Source organism: Pteropus vampyrus, unplaced genomic scaffold (genome assembly GCF_000151845.1).
Source record: "Pteropus vampyrus isolate Shadow unplaced genomic scaffold, Pvam_2.0 Scaffold170, whole genome shotgun sequence".
NCBI classification, from domain to species: Eukaryota; Metazoa; Chordata; class Mammalia; order Chiroptera; family Pteropodidae; genus Pteropus; species Pteropus vampyrus.
The window spans coordinates 2348966-2366931 of NW_011888951.1; the positions used below are offsets into that span (position 1 = coordinate 2348966).

General features: G+C 50.0%; 1 protein-coding gene and 1 non-coding gene across 2 annotated transcripts in view; one reads left to right on the forward strand and one right to left on the reverse strand.

The window, feature by feature from the left end:
- The window catches only part of SSBP3 (single stranded DNA binding protein 3), a 155259-nt gene that overhangs the window by 100002 nt on the left and 37291 nt on the right, over positions 1 to 17966 (forward strand). The window contains exon 4 of the mRNA XM_011370432.2: positions 9660 to 9749. Within this exon, the coding sequence (XP_011368734.1) occupies positions 9714 to 9749 (36 nt within the window). The 5' untranslated portion in view covers positions 9660 to 9713. The remainder of the gene's footprint in view (positions 1 to 9659; positions 9750 to 17966) is intronic.
- Positions 6965 to 7067, reverse strand: LOC111745926. The gene has a single exon (XR_002782852.1). It is a non-coding gene; the product is annotated as a U6 spliceosomal RNA (small nuclear RNA).

Below are 17966 nucleotides of genomic sequence, written 5' to 3' on the forward strand. Positions count from 1 at the left end.
GGCATCTGCTCAGCTCTGAGCCTGTGCGTCCGACCCCGAAAACCACATTGGTGAGCTGCTCGCCGGCTTCCTCCCGGACCATCAAGAGAGCTCTGGGATTCCCAGCGCCTTCATCTACACACCTCTCCCTGACCAAGTGTAAACTTCCCAGCTCTGATATTAGGGGATCCTGGTGAACTTTTCAAACTGTGTACATTCATCCTGTCATGGCAGAGAATGAGCTAAGGGAAAGTGACTCTGTCCCCACTAAATTAGAGGCAAGCTGAATTCTTGAAAGATGTTCTGAGGGCCATGCCTTTAATGATTTTTTTTAAACTTAGAAGAAAAAAAGTTTCTAGATGTAGGCGGTTTTTTGTTCTCTGCACACCTCAGTCCTGGCAGGATTAGGTTGTCATTGGAACTGAGCGTGTGTGCGGGTCCATGCCAGGGAATTTTCCACTTTCCAGAAGCAACTGCCAGTGTTCTTGTTAAGGAGCTGTCACTGGTCTACTATATGATGTGTTTGCAGTTGTAAGTAGCTGCTTTAAGACAGGGGTGTATGTGTGTGTGTGTGTGTGTGTGCGCGCGCGCGCGCGCACGCACACGTGCATGTGTGTGTGTTTTGCTAATGGTGTAAACCAGGGCCTGAAGCTCATCTCTCTTTAAGAAGAAAACCAGCATTGTACAAATAACGTGCTGTTGATCCACTCCACACTGTTCATTTGCGGAGGCACCTCTAGCCCTTAATCTCCCTTGTCTTGCGTGTACACGCCTAGGACCTGCACCCTGTGCCGGGTGGCCCAGCTGGGGAGGTGTTTGCACATGGAGGAGGGCGCTCTGGCTGGCATCCATAGTACATCCAGGTATTAATTACACGGGGCTCCACCTCTTACACAAATGGTGCCCTTTGATCCAATTCGCAGAAGAAGCTGAGTGCTGCCTGGGATGGATGGGCAGGGCCCGGTGGGATGGTGGCCATGGCCTTTTCAGCACAGAGAAGCCAATTCCTCTTTCTTTGAGAAATGTTCTGACTGGGGTGCCTTGTTTTCATTTCTTAAAAAAGGAATGGTATTTTCCTAACGTGGGGTAGATTGAGGCCACTGCTCAGAAGAGTGTCTTCTGTCGAGCAGAAGACAGCCGTGACCCCCTTTCATTTCCCGCTCTACCCTGTGTTCATGGAATCATAAAAAGTGTGTCTGTCATCTGCATGGTGCCGTGTTGCTGACTCAGGGGCTTCTGTTTGCTGAGCGCCTGTCACACCTGAGCCCCCTTAGTGCCTGAACCCCTTATCTGAGAGTCACATTTAAGTGACTCTCCACACCCCCACAGAGGGTAGAGGGCTTCCCTCCTCTACAGATGATGATGAAGGGCTCAGAAAGGTATGATGATGAAGACTCATCAGCTCATCAGCTCCTGAAGCATTGAAGGGCTGGGCCTTGAACCCAGACCTCTCTGTTCCCGGGTGGCCGCCTTTAAACGTCAGTGTCAGTTTTAAAACGGAGACCAGAGAAGCCAAGACAACAGCTAAGAGCCAGGCTCTGGTTTCAGCAAATCTGGATTTGACTTCCAGTTCTGCCCATTCCGAGTTGTGTGACCTTGTCCAAGTCCCTTGACGTCTCAGAGCCTCCATTTTCTCCTCTGTAGTCCTTACCAGGGTGTTAGGTGGATTGGGGACAGAAACTGGATAAGCCACGCTAAGATGAGCAATGCAAGGGGTCAGCAGCAACAGCCTTCACAGACTGGGTGGGCAGCTCCCCTCCTGTGGAAGAGCCCCCACCTCCCCCCAGCCCTTGTTGGCGGAAGGGAGACAAGCAAGTCCCACACCTACCCCATAAACCAGGGGTGAGATGAAGTTCTGGGAAGGGCAGAAACCTGGTGGGATTTGTGTTCTGAAGGAGGGGCTGTCACAAGGCCTGGTTTTCTGGAAGGGTTAAGATGACAACAGTAATCTCTCACCTCCATATCACCTCCCGCATCTTTGAGTCCTGCCATCCTTTAAGGCCCTGGCTTGAGTGCCACCTCTTCCATAAAGCCTCCCTGATCCCCCTAATCCCCGCGCCTCAGCACCTGCCCAGAGCACCTTCCCACATCCTTCAGTTTTCTGTCACCGAGACTCATTTCATCCTCTAGACCTTGAGGGCAGAGCCCTGCCTCTGTTGCTCCTCCCCAGTCCCGGCAGGCACAGCTCATCCCAGGTGGCCCTGGGCAGGAGCCAGTGTTTGCCGAACACATCCGATGTATATGGAACATTTGCAGCCCATGTAAGCTCCCACCTACCTTGTTTCTCCTTCTCTTCTCAGGATAATTTGCCAGTTAGATCCAGCTGACTCTTGAGCAGGATCTTGCATTCCTACACACACACCTCTCTTAGTGAAGGCCAACTCAGTAAAATATTTGCCAAAAAGCGCAGAGTTAGGAGGTCTGTCTACTTAGGGAAAAGCAAGACATGTAGATGATGTCAGACACAGAGAATGCACCGTGCTTACCTTATGTCTATAATGAATGACCCATCTGTTGTTTCTTTTCTTAAGCATCGAAAAGCACACAGAACTCTTCTTGGGCACTGCAGGGGTTGGTTGCGGGGTCGGGAGACACTGTTATTTGGGTTTCTTGAACCCAAGGTAGAGGGTGGAGGGACAGAGAGACTAAAGTGAGAGCCACTTAGGATAATGCACTTCTCCGTGCTTCAGTTTCCGTACCAATAAACATAGCTGACATCTTCCCAGGGATACTGAAGAGTAAATAGGACCCCTTTCTCTAGGTATCTGGGATCAGTTGCTTTTCTTTATATTCCCTGTCTGTGCTCCAGCTTTCATCTCCTCACCCCAGGGGACAGAAGTAAGATGGGGACTTAAGGATAGAAGCTGTCGTATCAGGACAGCCCTCACTTGGGCCTGAATGGCCTGGCTGTGGCAGGTTGGAACTTTTTTCTCCTATGGGGACTTTTTGCAAGTGGCATGGCTGAGAGCTCAGGGTTACGCCCACTGTTTCTTTGGAACAGCTCGACCTCAGCCACCTGGTTCGGAGCTGAGCAGAGGCCCAGGGCAGGAAGTTTTATCCAAGTCATACAGTAGGTGGTTTGCAACCAGAGCTGGAACCCCAATCCCCAGACCCTCAGTCCAGGGCTTTCCCCCAGGAAACAGGCAGTGCTAGGTACTGTGGCCTCCCCTTCAGTGGAGGGGAGACTGAAGCTGAGACAATCAGCACAGTTCTGTTGTGGCAGAGTGGAAACCAAGCCCATATATTCTGATGTATAGTGTGGTTTTGCCATGTCCCGACTGTGAGCCCCTCCTAAGTTAACGTAGTCCACCACTTCCTGAGGCGGCTCACTCTGATGTTCCGGTCTCGAGAAGCTTTTTGTAGCTCGTAGCATCTTTTGCTGGACGCAGGGCCCTCCCTTGGCTCTGGAAGAGCACGTCCACTCCTTCACGTGACGGCCCCCTGGCTATTTGGAGGCAGAGATCCTGTGTCACTCCCGTTTGTCATCCAGACCTATTTTTAATGTCAGCTGGTTCTGTCTCCTCACGCAGCAACAAGCTCTGTTTTCTCCTAGCTGCAGAATTTAGAGCCCCTGTTCTTCAAAACCGATTCTCCTGTGGTTTTACTGTGGTCCATGCGTAAAACCAAGAGCCTCTTTTGTACCTTTCCCTCTCTTGACTCCACTCTCTCGGTCTTGGCCTTTCTGTCTGGCCTTTCCCCCCATTCTGACCATTCATTCCCTCAGCTACATCTTCAGTTTATCGATGCTGTAAAATTCCCTATAGGAAACTTGGCCCAGGGGAACCCAGGTCACTCCAGTATTTTGCACAAAATGCTGAAGCCTCTGTCTTGATGACACTGTGCAAGCATCCCTCATTCCCCTAGACACGAGCATCACTCGCAGGCCTTCATTTCTCATTTGCCCTACTCGCATAGTCAGTGTGGGGGTATCCTCACTCCCTGTGTGACCTTCATTTCTGCACACAGCCATACCCATGACCCCGGCGTCCTGGGTGCTTGGCCACATGGCCTGTGTTGTGTTTCAGTCAGAGAAGGCTACACGTGGTAGTTTTGCGTGTGGGCCCCGTGCTGCTACATGCCGAGGCCTGAGTATTGGGGTGGGGCCAGGAGGGAGGGGATTTGCAGAACAAAGTTCCATTTTGCAGCCTTGTAAATCAGTCAGGAGGAGTTGGCCGACCTGGCAAGAGTCCCGCGGTTCACTCCGAGCATTTGTTACTGTTCATTTTTCCAGGAGCTTCATGTTCATAGAAACATTTTTAAAAGGGAGTTAAAATGGGGGTAGAGGAAATCCCATGCTAGTTTGTGAGTGAGGATAATGGGTTCTTGGGGTGAGGCTGGAAGACACTTTGTAGGATATGTCCCACAGACCCTCACTTCTTGAAGGAAGCATGAACACTTGTCACCTATCACAAGGTACTATGATACTAGATGGGAGGCTCTTGGGAGCTTGCCTCTTGGTTCCTCTGGCTGTCCCTGCTGTTTCTGGAGCCACAGGGGGTTTCTTGCACAGAATGAGGAAAGGGACCAGCACCACATCCAGGCTTACCAAGTCCATTGGTTCTTGGTGCCTTTGGATCTCTGGTGGTGTTGGGGAGGGTTTGTCAGTGGTACATTGGGATGGTTGATATTCAGTTAGATGGGGGAAGGTGGGGTTCTCAGGCTACTCTTCTGCTTAGACTTCTGCCCTTTTGTCTAGAGCAGAAAGTCTATATTCCTTAGCACAGCTTTCAAGGCTCCTCCCAGTTGCTCAGATTCCAAGGCCCCAGGTTTGAACCCTGCTTCCCCACAAGGCACGAAGGTTGGGGGAGTGGGCAAATATACTTATTCTGGAGCAGGGGAAACTATTGAAAACCAGATTTGGATAGTGAGGGATGCCTGCAATGCAGTGGCATGTGTGAAACCAGCTGGCTTGTGTTGGGAGCACACGAAGTGGGGCCTCAGTGGTTGTGGAACCACCCTGGGATCATAAAGAAACCTTCTTCTTTAGGATCAACCCTCCTTGGAAGTCTCCCTGGCTGTGAACCAAAATAAAAATACTTTGCAGGGGAATGTTAAGAGCTCCAGGCAGTTGTCTGAAGGTACCTTGGGCTTTTCCAGTTGACTCTTCCCAGGATGCTTAGAGGAAGCAGCTGGCTGGAGTGAGCCACGCCACCCTGCAAGGCCTGTTTTCTATTTAGAAAAGAATTTTAAGCTAGTTTTGTAAAAATGCACGAGTTACCAAACTGTATGCCTGAATTGATTCTGCTTTTTTAGTCCATGTGTGTATGCATATATGGATAAATATTGGTGAGGAGGGGCGGGGAAGCAAGGAACCTAAATGTCATCGGCTGTTATCTACAGGCTCCGATAACAAATGGCTTTCTGGGTGGTTTTCAATCTTTGATCTCTAAGTGTTCTATAATGAACAGAGAAGAGTTAAAATTCCAGAGTTAAAAGTCCTCTGGAAAGAGGATCATCTTCTTGTGCATGCAGGAGCTGCTTGCTATTTCTAGTCCCTGTTCCCCAAGGTGTGTGAACTGGGCTGAGGAGAGCCCTTGAAGTCATCTCCTGACTCTTCCATTGGGTACATGGGGAAACTGAGGCCCAGAGCAAGAAAGGACTTGTCCTTGGGCTCCTAGCTGGGAATGAGCCCACATGGAGTGAGTCCCTGGCTTTTGAGTCCCACGCTCCTTCCTCTTCTGCTTCCGTAGGGGATTTCTATTTTGTGCACCTACCGCAGCCCCAGCCTGCTGTAGGCCTCAATGAACGTCAGGGGGTTTCAGTTTGGGTTTTGTGTTTTTAGAGAAAACTCACATGAGATGCTCTGCTGAGTGCCTTAATGGAGCTCTAACTCAGAGTTGGAAACCACAGGGAGAGGCCGATTCCTAGCAATCTAGAAAAACCTGGCTCCAGATGGCCAGGTTTGAGCAGGTCTTTGAATAATAAAAGTCATAATCATTTATTGAACACATGCTGTATGCCATTGCGCTGGCTCTTGTAGGTGGATAAAACAGCCCCTGACATTGAGGTGTGCTGGTGGGGGCAATGTCACATTGATAGATGTTGGGAGTGATAGTGTTTCTTGGATTGGGATTTGAGAGGAACAATAATTTCTTAACCCTTTTGTTGCCCTGTAACACCGGTTGCCACTCCATTTTCTTCTTCATGCTTTTCTGTCCTTTGGAAAGTTTTCTGTTAGTCACACATTTTCACTTCATAATCAGAGAATAGCAATAACTCATAATTCAGGACACAAGCACTGCAGAACTACTGCCACCTAAGTCACTGCTGACTTGGCCTTCCATTCACTGAAGGGTAGCAGAAGTCCGTCCTCCACCCAGATGTCACAGAATTATACTATCGGTTTACCACAGCCATGGTCACCCCAGCCTTGACATTCAAAGGACCATGGACCACCCACTCACCCTCAGTTCCTAGAACCATTAACTCACTCTCGATTTCGTAGAAAACAAGATCTTGGAGTGAGGGGATATGTCATGCTCCCAGGTTCAAGTTTTCATTTAAAAGATTTAAAAAAACATTGTAAGATAGCCTTACGTTATATCCATAATATATAAAGAACTCTTATATATCACTAAGGAAAAAAGTCACCCATAAAGCAAAGAAAATGAATGTTTTACCATAAAAGTAGATCAATAAATGGCCAGTGTAAACTATTTCCAAAGGTAGTGATCCAAAAACTTAAGTCAAAATACCAAAGAGATACCATTTTGTAACTAGCAAGTTAGCAAACACTGTTATAATGTCTGTCAGTTTTAAATTGGTTGAATAATGATACCTCTATATACTATTTGGCTCATTTTAAAAATCTTGTTTGGGTGACCATTTAATGGGGGAGCAGTACTTGTGACATTGTTTAACAAAATACAGTGGCAAACTTTCTCTTTATTTTGTTATGTTCTTTAATAGGGAAGTGTTTTATACTAAATGACAAATGTTAAAGAATCAAATTTGCGAGACTTTCAGATCTTTTTTTTTTTTTTTTTTAAATATGGAACACTTCATGAATTTGCGTGTCATCCTTGCTCAGGGGCCTTGCTAATCTTTTCTGTATTGTTCCAGTTTTAGTCTGTGCTGCCAAAGTGAGCACTCCAATCTTTCTTTAAAAACAAAGCATCGTTTCTGGTCTAAAGGCTGAGAAAGAGTAGGTCTGGACTCTGAAGAGGATAAATGGAAAAGGGTCATCTTGAGTCTGCTTTCCAAACAGATGTTTGTTTCCTCATCTGTATAGTGGGGTGTGGGTGGGGATGTGGGTGCTCATGTTTATCTCAGAAGGCCATCTGAGCCAGGCGGCTCCTGCCACCCACACCTCCCAGGGTTGGGCCTACACCAGATCTGGCACTGCAGGAAGACCTCCATCTTTTCTCATCCTCATCCCAAGGACAAGTCAGTGCCACATCGAATCAGACATTTAGTCAGTGCAAGAGAGTGTTTTGGTTTTCCCAAATTTATTGCCTGCTCCCACCCGCCTTCTAATCGTTGTTATTGGTTCACCCACCCTTCTTGGCTGGTGGAGTTGAATGAAGATGTGACTAATTGGAGAAAGACTTTGTCCCTGGAGGGCGCACCTCTGTTTTGGAAAGATGTCAGTTCTCCTCCACATTTTTATATATATAAGTATTTTTTTCTTTTGATAGACTTTTATAAATGCTCTGAAGTTTGGAGGGATGAGTTGATAAAAATAAGCAAGAGAACTTCCATGAAAGAATCGAAGAGGATAATGAAATATTGTAAAACTCTGATCATTAGAATGGAATGGTAGAGAAATAGGACAGAATTTAAAAGCTCAGAAACAGACCCAAGTCTTTGTAAGAATTTGGTCTCTGATTTCAAATGAGTTGGGGGGAATTGTACTAAGGCAGTTGACTGAGGAGTAAAATCCATATTCTTTACCAAAATGAGTTCCTGAAGGATTAAAGAATTAAATATAAAACTTATCTCTGAAAGAAGTTGAAGAAAATGTAGGTGGATCCTTACCCCATTTTTTTTTTTTTTTTTAACTTTTCTGCCCCTACTGCTAAGGAGTAATTGTTGGATGTAAATCATGAGAAGTTGCATTTTCACAGAACCGCTAACCACATACAAACAGCAGCTAATGGATAACCTGGCATGTTCCCCTAGGCAGCCCTCATCCCAGATAACACTGGGCTGGGGTGGCTTCTCCTCCTAAGTGGACTGTGGCCTCAAACCTGGTGGGGAGGTGGGAAAACCTAATCTGTGATATTTTGAGATGCTTGTAACACGTTACAGGGCGGTTAGAAGAATCTCTTTAATGACAGAGAGCGTTGCTTTTATGTGGGCAGAATCATTCTGAAGTGTTGGTCTTGAGTGGCCAACCCATTTTTTTACCTGGAGTCTATTAAAGTACCCACTACATGCCCATACTGAGTCCTCCTTGCTTCCAGATTACCATACTCTCCCAGTTTACAAAACACAGCTTACCCCCTCACTTAATCTTCTACAACCCTCACAAGCAAGTGGGACAACAACTGTCCCCATTTTTTATAGAAAACTAAAGGAAAAAGGCTAAGTGGTTTACCCACAGTCATCCCTGGCTAGCACAGGCACCAGTGATTGAACCCAGATGTATTGGTTCCCAAAGGAATCTTTTCATCTTGATGCATGTGGTGTGTTCATGGGATTCACACCTTGCCTCGTTTCCTTGCATCAGAGTTGGACGTCAGGAGTTCTGGTTCTTACTTTCTGATTGAGGAAAGAGAAGGAGAAGCAACTTCTTCAAGGTGGTGATGGCGGGCTGCATTCATAAGAGAAAAAGAGGTGTTTGTGACCCTGAGGGGCTTGCTCTTGTCTCACAGACCCCTAGGAGATGATTAGTGATTTAGTTTCAAATTCTCTGTCCTGCTGGGGTTTGGGAACCACTGAGGCTGGAGGTGGGCTTCCTGCAGGAGGAACACTTGGGAACTGTAGACTCTTCGGGGAAGGTCGGGGCGGTCAAGCCTGTGCTTTGATCAGCCTTCCCCTGCCAGTGCGAGCACGGGGCCGAGCACAGACATGCCAACCGCATGAACAGGTGGGATGCAGACTGTCTGGAAGAAATCCAGGCTGGGGCGAGCAACGTCTGTTCACCCCAGGAAGCATTTGTTGAGGCAGATGTACCAGGTAAATGGCTGAATAGCAGCGTTTAAAAGGAGAAGTAACGACACTATCCTCGTTGTGAAGCCAAACTTCTGTCCTACGGCACCCAGGACCCTGGTGGTTCCAAAAATGCACCTGCCCTCCCCCTCCCTCTCTCTAGGGATGTTTCCCAGCTGGGCTGTCTGTTTATTCATTAAGTTGCGGATATTTATTGGTCTTCTGCTCCATACAACATGCCAGCCTCTTGGAGAGGGCACAAATATTTATGAAGCACCTTGCCTGCCCTGAAGGCGCTTCATGAACCAGCTGAGCCGGTCAGGCAGGGCCTCCTTACATTAATAACAGCTACTGCATGTCGGCCACCCACTACTGCTCTGCATGTGCAAGATGGCGGACGTTGCTCTCTCGTTTTAGAGGTGGGGAAAGGGAGGCTCAGAGTTCATCACTTGTCCAGGAAGTTGGTATTTGAGGAGGGAGGGTCTGTGGAGAATGTGGGCGGACAAGGAGAGGCGGGGGCCAGCGGTCGGAACTCAGTGTCTCTCATTGTGGGCACGGCCTCTAACTCCACCTTCCTGTCTCCACAGAGTGCAGCAGCTGCCCCGAGCCCTGTGCTTGGCAACATTCCCCCCAATGATGGGATGCCCGGAGGCCCCATCCCACCCGGTTTCTTTCAGGTACGTGCTGGGCCCTCGTTTGGTCCTGTGCTCAGTTCACTCCAGGCCAGGCTCGGGCAGGCGGGAGGGAGGGGGAGAGAGAGAGAAGTAAGTAGTAGCTCAGTTTGCCATGGTCTAAATACCGTTTCTTTATGCTGGTTCAAACCCTTCCCTTCCCCTCCCTTTGTCCACCCCTTCCAAAACCATGGAGGGGAGAAAAGAAATGGAGAGCAGACACCTCCTGCATGTGCTGGAGTTTTTCTTCACACCCACTTCACAACGTAGCCGCCCCCCTGGTCAGGGAGGCAGTGGGGCCGCTTCCAAGTCCCAAGTCCAAGTCCGGGTGAAGCTGTCTTTTAACAAAGGTTTTTTTTTTTCCTCTTTTTTTTAAACAAGTAAACTGTTCTTTGTTTCTGTTTTGTTGCTGCTGTCCTTGTCATTGTTTACTTTGCCTGTTCAAACTACAAACCTTAGGCGTAATGTAAAAAAACAAAAAACCCACCATCTTGGCAGGTCTGGGACTCCTTTCCCTCTGGTTAACCACTTGATTTTTTCCGAGTGTGATCACAGACGGCATCCCACGAGTATCTGTGCCCAGCACTCTGCCCCGCCAAAGGCAGGAGCAGATCCCACGTGGATCGAGAGCCCAGTCTTTTCTAAAAGACACCTTGTTGGAGTCTCGGGGACTTTCTGTGTTGTCAAGGTTGGGAGTGACTGCCACCCCCTCTGCATCTTTTTCATCTCTGTCATCTTCTCGCGGAGGGGCTCATTCCATTTAAACCAGATTGAGACTGGGAAGTGCTGTCTTGGAGAGGCGTCGGCATGCTGGACTGGAAGGAACTTTTATGTTGAAGCTCTTGAGTGTAACATCCCATTCTTTCACACCTGTCTGCAGCTGGGTTTGAGAATCTGCCTGAGTTCCCCATGCCTTTTGAAAGGTTAGCACTTCTAGGTAAGAATATAGGAGGAGCAGTTGTATGGAAAAAAAAGCAAAGATTTCTCTGTGAAGCCCAAGGCTTCTAAACTGGGACCGGTGAGGCAGAGTCCAAGGAGACTTGTGCTCAGTGAAGCCAGTATTTCACATTGTGTGCATCCAGCAGTGAGACACAGGCTGCAAGGGGCTCCCTAACACAGGAGGTATCTGAGCAAAAATGGGACGAAGGCCTGTTAGAGATCCCTAGGGTGGGAGATGACCTAGAAGACCTTTCTACTTTGCAAGGTTTCACATTTTGGTGGATGTTAACTCCTAGGCGAGGAGGTTTAGGACATGCTGCTCACCAGCCACGTAGGGAGTCAGTCAAATATGGGTCTGCCTATATCTGGTTGCAACTTCTTTCTCAGGCTTATATGTCCTCATCCATGATGCCCTTGATAATGTGCAGATGTGGCTTTCTTGCCTGGCAGACAGAGCCCACCCAGGTACCAGGCTCTACCTATGTGCATCCCATTGAGGCTTCATGCTGCCGTCCGGATGCCCAGTGCAGGCCACTGTGGTGGGAAGAGGAGGATAGTAGCCAGCTGTATTTTTTAAAATAGTCCATTAACTTCTGTTTGGGCCTGAGTCTGGGGCAAGGCAAGGTCTGCCTGATATGTGGGCAGTTCCCAACTTCCTGCTTTGGTATAATTGTCCATGGTTAAGGCCTAATTCCAGACATACTTCTTGGGCCCTCCCCTGTGACGTTCAGGGGTGTGTGGTCAGAAATCTCAGACTGATTCTGTCCTTATTTAGCTACCAGCAGTCACCATCACACAGCGGTGACTTTTGGACCCTCTTGACTTGACTTCTCTGATCCCCTGTCAAGATGAACCATCAAGAGCTGGCTGGGTCATTGAGCAAGGAACTCTGTGCCCTGGCTTCTCTGCTTCCTGGGGTGACTTTGGCCCAAGCCCCTCCCTCACCTCCCTCCTCAGAGCATCATTTCCCCATCAGTCAGATGAAGGCGGATGGGGTCCTTCCTGGCCGTGATCCTTAACTGCTCAGTCTGGGTCACTGCTAAGGGGAAAGGGTATCTCTCTGGCAGGAGGTAGTAGCTGCCCATTTCCGGAGAAGGCCAATTCACAATGGGAATATTAGCTATTGATTGCTGGCCCTGCCCCCCACGCTCATCTTGCAGGCGGCCACTCTGATATTAGAAGGGAAATAGAGATGGTATCGAGGGTTTTATCTGCTGCCAACAATTGCACTTCTTCCCCTGCTTGGTCGCGGCCTGGGCGGGCAGCTCTGCTGCAGGAGGATCTTTGCACTGAGGAACCAGCCTGAGTTGGCTGACCCATCTTTGGCCAGACCCTGTCCCAAAGGAGCCAGCCCAGTTTTCAGGTCAGGACTCTACCCCCAGCTAGTGTTAAATTTAGAAGTCAGTGGGGTCTCCAGGGTGGGTGGGAGAGAGCAGCTGTCCACTCTCTATTTTGGCTCCTTAGAAAGTAACAGGGGATTCCCTCCCTCAGGCCTTTGACTGCCAGGCTGCGAGGCTCCTTCTGGGGTCAGGAGGTCTGGCCATCCACACCTTAGTTTCTGTCTGTTTGCTCTATCTTACTCGGTGTTTGGGCTTCCGACGTGGACGGTGCCTGTCTGGTCCTGTGGCATGAGATGTATCTGGTAGCAGCAGATTGAGGGCTGACAGGGAGGTGGTTTGGGACCCGACTTCGCCACACTCAACTCTTGGAGAATATTGTGGGGTTCTTGGGGTCATTGTAGAACTTAACAAGACCATTCTAATTCTGTGTGTTCTGTGTAAAAGGGCTGTCTTCATCTTGGCATCCTCAGCACCTGGCGTACACTAGGGCTCCGGGAAACATTTGAACTAAGTTTGTTTGTGTTGCTCACATTACCAGAAGTGGAGCCCCGCCAGCCCCAGAGCTCTAAGTCATGACCAGGCTTGGAGGGTCTGGGGTAGGGTTCTGGGATGGGGAGGAGAACAGAGAACTAGAGCCTGAGGATGCTTGTTCTAGTCCCCCACCTGCTCACACACTTGCTGAGTGACCTTGGGCAAGTTGTTCCTCATCTCTGGGCCCAGTTTCCTCACTAGTAAATGAAACTGGGTGGACCAGATGGTCTCTTGAGGGCCCTTCCAACTTGGATTTTCTGCTTTGGATCCAGATGGATTTTATATAATCAAGCAATGGCATTTTTTTTTTTTTTTTTCATGCAGCTTAAGTCAGTTGGGCTGCACATCTGGCAAACTCGGCTTGGTTTTGGCCAGGCCCACTGGTCTGGGTGGGTCCCCAGCTCCTTGGCCCTAAGGTGGTTCTAAGGGAGGCACTGTCCAATGAGGATTTTTAGGTCCAGAGCTGGAGAATTGCGGGAGGGCAGGGGTCACAGAGAAGGGAGCATTGGGTACAGGCTGTTTTTGTTCTTGTTTTGTTTTAAATTCCAATAATTGTTTTCAGTTATGTTGTGTTTCCAGACATGCAACTTACTTTCATTTTGATCACAGTGTTTCTGCAGAGGAGGCATGGCTGATTGGGAAATTGAGACTCAGAAAGGTGACCTGTCCAAAGTTACCAACCCGGGGCTGTAATGGGAGTCTAAACCTAGGCTTCTCGGTTCCTGATCCTTGTGTTCTTCCACAGCAGTCAGAAGTCCAAGTGTCAATATAGGTTTGAGTGTCTACAGGAAGAAGAGAGACTAGAGAATCCAAAGAAGGAGGGAAATAATGGAAGTAGAAAGAGAATCTCTAGCCATCTTCTCTCAAAAGTGGCCAGTATTTCCGCCCAGATGTCAGCTGCGATTGGCTAGAGGTGGCTGCTTAGAACACTTGTTGAGAATGATACTGAAGCTGTGTTGTGTCCAGGCTTAACAGATACTGACTGGCCAGGTTTACCGTGAACATGGGCAAGTAAATGGTAGGATATGTTTTACGTATTTACCATCCCCCATCTAGTTCAGAGTTTGCATTTGTGGATGTGAAATGGAAGCCCAGAGGCAGATGCAACTATGCTTCGTGGCAGTCATTGGCCACCTCTGATGTGAAGGCACAGGGCTTGGCTCTAGGCCAGACCTGAGTTAACTGTAGTCTGCCCACATGAGCACCCAGCCTACCAGCGAGACTGACAGATAAACTCATGCTCTGTAGCAGGAAGTGAAAGGCCTGCCTCCCCAGATGGGAGATTAGGACGGCTTCCTGGAGGCAATGGAGCCCTGGCTGGGACGGTGTCTAAAGGTGTGGTACTCGGTGGGGGACAAAGCTGGAAAGGTTGCCTGCAGTTGTTGATGGACTTTGTTGAGACCCAACAGAGGTCATAGGGCTATAGACTGTATCTTCCCTGGAAGAACAGCCCTGGGGGATCCAGCTCCCTTTGCCAGAAGCTCAGCCCATCCTGCTCTGAACATCCCCAGATACTTTCTGCTGTGACCGGGGGGTAGTAAGGATTGATGTGTCCACCATTCCAATGAGTCCTTATCTTGCCAGCTGAGCCCATTCACCTTGGAAAGAGGTCAAAGTCTGCCCCCAGAAAACCCTCCCTGTCAGTTCTACGGGGAGAAGAGAAAGAGCAAATGATGTGTATAGCCCAGGAAACAGAGAAATGATCCAGAAAATAAAAGGGAGAGACACACACATGACCTAGGACCTCTGCGTTTGAAATTACAGGGAACGCTTCTCTCCTCCTCTCCTGCAGAAGTAGTTGGGGTTTCTCTGGGAGGGAAGCAGCCTCAGGAGGGCTCTGATGACTGACTGGAAGTATCTAAGTTCTGCCACATAGAAGATACTCTGCCTTGCCTCTGTGTGAGTGTTTAGCCCTTGGATTTCAGATCCTTGAGAGAAAAGAAGAGGGAGGGCAGTTTCAGTTTTATAAGAAAGACATTTCTACCACCTGCCCACTTAACAATGAAGTAGTGAGCTCCTTGGCACTGATGGTAACCAAGCAGAGACTAGATGCCCAGCAGAGAGCCTTGGGGACTATGAGCCTCGGGGTGGAGTGCTGTGTTTCCAGGGAGGGTCAAATCTCAGTAAATGAGAATATGCCAGTGGCAGCAATTCGGGCAGTTCCCAGGAGCTGGGGCGAGTACTGTCCATTTCCTGCCTTCCTCTCCAGCGGGAAGCAGGCAGCCACAGCTGAGTAAGATGACATTCTCCTGCCAGAAAGCCACTGCAACAGGAAAGACTTCTCTGTGCTGACCAGGGCAAGTCTGGTACTCGGGAGACTTGGATAGAATTAAACCACCTTGTTTTTGTGGTTTTCAAAGTCTGCTACTAGGGAAGATTTGATAATTGGGGACATAGATCCCCATTTGACAGATGGTGAGTCTAAGGCTGGAACCTGAACCATGTGAGACATGGCCAGGCTGGTTGATTATCCGGTAGCCCAAGGGTTAGGTGTGGTCTCTCAGGGCACAGTGACCTCCCAGTCACCCAGCCCTGGTGAGCACTGCAGACCAAGGAGGCCACCGCAAACCTCACCGACTGTTGGAGGAGTCAGGGAGTGATTATTCAGAGGGGTCAGTGCAACAAGGAACAGCCAACCTGGCCTGGGGGCTATCTAGGAAAGCTGCCCCCAGGGACTGACATTTGAGCTGAAGCCTGAGAAGGAAGCAGTTGCCAGTGGAGGGAAAGGGGACAGGGTGCTAGGACAGGATGTGAAAGGGCAAGTTTGGGATGGCAGGAGGCTTGGATAGCTGGGCAAGGATGTATGTGGGGGATAGGAGGGGGGTGGATCAAGGTGAACCATGAATTGGACACACAAAGGGCTTTAACTTAAAGACAGAGGAGAGGGGTGAAAGGTTCCTAAGAAAGAGAGTGAGTGACCTGGTGCCAGGAAGAGCGCCAGTACCTGGAGGGGCCAAGCTCTCTCAGGTTGACCAGTGAGAAGGGTAGAGTCCGGTCTGTGGTCCCCTCAGGAGGTGGCCAGGGCCTGAACTGGGGCGGTGACTGGGTGCAGTTGCTGGTGCTTCCCTGCTGGAGCCTGGTGGCCCCTTGCTGGATATTGGAGTTGGGTGGGAAGCAGAGCCTGGAGGAGGCCCAGGGTTCTGGCTGACATTGGACCATGCCGGGTGGGTCTTTGAGGTAGGGCTATGGTGGTGAGAGGCTGAGTCTGAGCAGCCTCTTACTCTGTCAGGCCCCTGGTGTGGTCCTGTGGCTGCCCAGCCTAACCCAGCCCTCCCTGTCAGCCCTAGCCAGTGCTCTCAGGCCATCAAGTGGAACTTTCTTGACCCCCTCTTAGAGTGGCTGGTAGAAAACTATCCAGATTAGAAAAGGCATCCCCTTCTGTGATTTCCTTTGACCTGTAAGGTGGGCCTGAGATATAATAGCCTTCCCACTGTATGGATGAGGAAACGGAGGCTCAAATTAGCCAGAGTTGCTTAGGGAAGATAGGCCTGAACGGGGCTGTGGGATCCAGAGCTTCTTGGTGAACTCCCTCCCCTATATGTCTGTTGGAGAGTAAATTCTCCTTCCCTTTCTGAGCGCTACTCTCTGACCCCGGCCCCTTGTCCTATCTGCTTCTCTTTGGGCAGAGGGGGTCTGATAGATGTGCTGCCCTGTGTGTGTGTGAGGGGACAACAGAGGTGCTATGTCAGGGGTGAGTGGGGACTGAAGCACCCCCCTCCTCACCACCCCTCGCCCTGCTGTCTGCCTCCACAGACTGACAGAAGGCAGGGTCACCCCTGCTGAGAAGGATTAGAGAGAAGGCGGGGCACCCCAACTGCTGTTCCCCACCCCCAGCCCCCACCTGTTCCAAGCTGACTTGGCTCTGCGGTGGTAGCAGCCCCCTCCTCTTTACTGTGTAAAGCCAGCTGGATGCTTTAAGCTGGCCTTGGGATGCAGGCACCCCGACTTGAGTCAGGCCCTGCTGCCAGACTGCTGTGTGTCCTCAGGGAACCATTCTCCCTTCTCTGGGCCTTAGTTTGCTCATCTATCCAGTAAGGGCTTTAAAACCGCTGGCGACTTCGGAGCACTGTGGTCTGTGCTGGTCCTGTCCCCCTTGCCACCAGATCAACGCCAGCAATCACCTGGCCTGTATGGAAAGGCCAGGACAGGAGAGAAAGAAAAAAGCTTTTTTTTCCTTGCCAACACCACCTCCACAAAGGTCAGGCTGTGCTCCCGCCCCACCCGGCAGCCAGCCTGGTGCCTAATGTCTGCCCAAGCGGCAGATGACCGGCACTGGGCTCCTAGCAACAGTGGACAAAAGGTTACTCCTGACGTGCCAGGCTGCCTTGGCCCCCTCGCCCTCCCTCTTAAAAGGAAAAAAAAAAAGTTGCGGCTTTGGCTGGCGCGTGTGCCTGTGTGCACGCGCGTGGGCATGTTTGTGTCTGCACACTCGAGCCACCTCTCCCCGCCCTCCGAAAAAACGTGAACTCCACATGTCGCGCCGTAACTCTCACTGATGAAATGGAAAGTTGAACATAAATCAATGTCTGCCGCCCTGTTAGCTATGCATCAGCAGTCAGTGCCTGGGAGATTTGCTCGGTAACAAAGCACCCAGCGGCTCCGTGGGCCTTGGCTGCCCCCTAATGCAGAGCCAGCCCCACACCAAGGATCCCAGCAGGGGCTGCAGCTAGCTCCTGGCCACCTGCTTCTGCTCGCCCCCTCCAAAAGACTGCCAGTCTGCTCCCTTTTGGGCGAGAGGAAGGGGGCATCTTTGAAAAGACCCTTGGACCTAGGAGGCCTAGGCTGTTGCTTGCAGCCCAGGTGACCCCAGCAGCCGTGGCCCCTCTCTCTGGGCCTCTCCTCCTGAGCTGTAAGCTGACTCCGGATCTCTCTTGAGTTTTATGGATCCAGTAGTGTCAGCAGCCGCCTTCTCCTCTTGTTTATTAAGAGCTTGGGCTGGTTTATCCTTTTCCCCTTTGGACCTGGGTTTTTACTTCGGATTTCTCGTAGAGCTGAATTTTCCCCCTATGCCTGAGAGCTGTTCTGTTGGGATTGTCAGCTGTCCCCATACTGGCCGTGTCTGATCCCCCACAAGATTTCCCGCCTCTCATGGGGGTTGGGGGGAGCCCCCTGTGTTTTTGTTTTGTCTCTTCATAGCTGCCTAAGGGAGTCGACCCTCCTCTGCTTCTGCCTTCACCTTTATTCTCTGCAAATCATGCTGAGATTTTTCTCCTTTAAAAAAAAAAAAGGTCAAATTCCTCAGCCCTTGTAGCAGAAGAGGTTTGAGGAAGAAAATTCCACAGGAACCCTGTAATAACATGCCTTGGCATTATGTGGCTCGAGAGAGATCCCCTGAGTAAGATCACACCACCCTGAAAGGAAACTGCCCTTTGGGGAGTCTGGGCTGGGCCACAGGCCAGGGTGCTGGACTGCG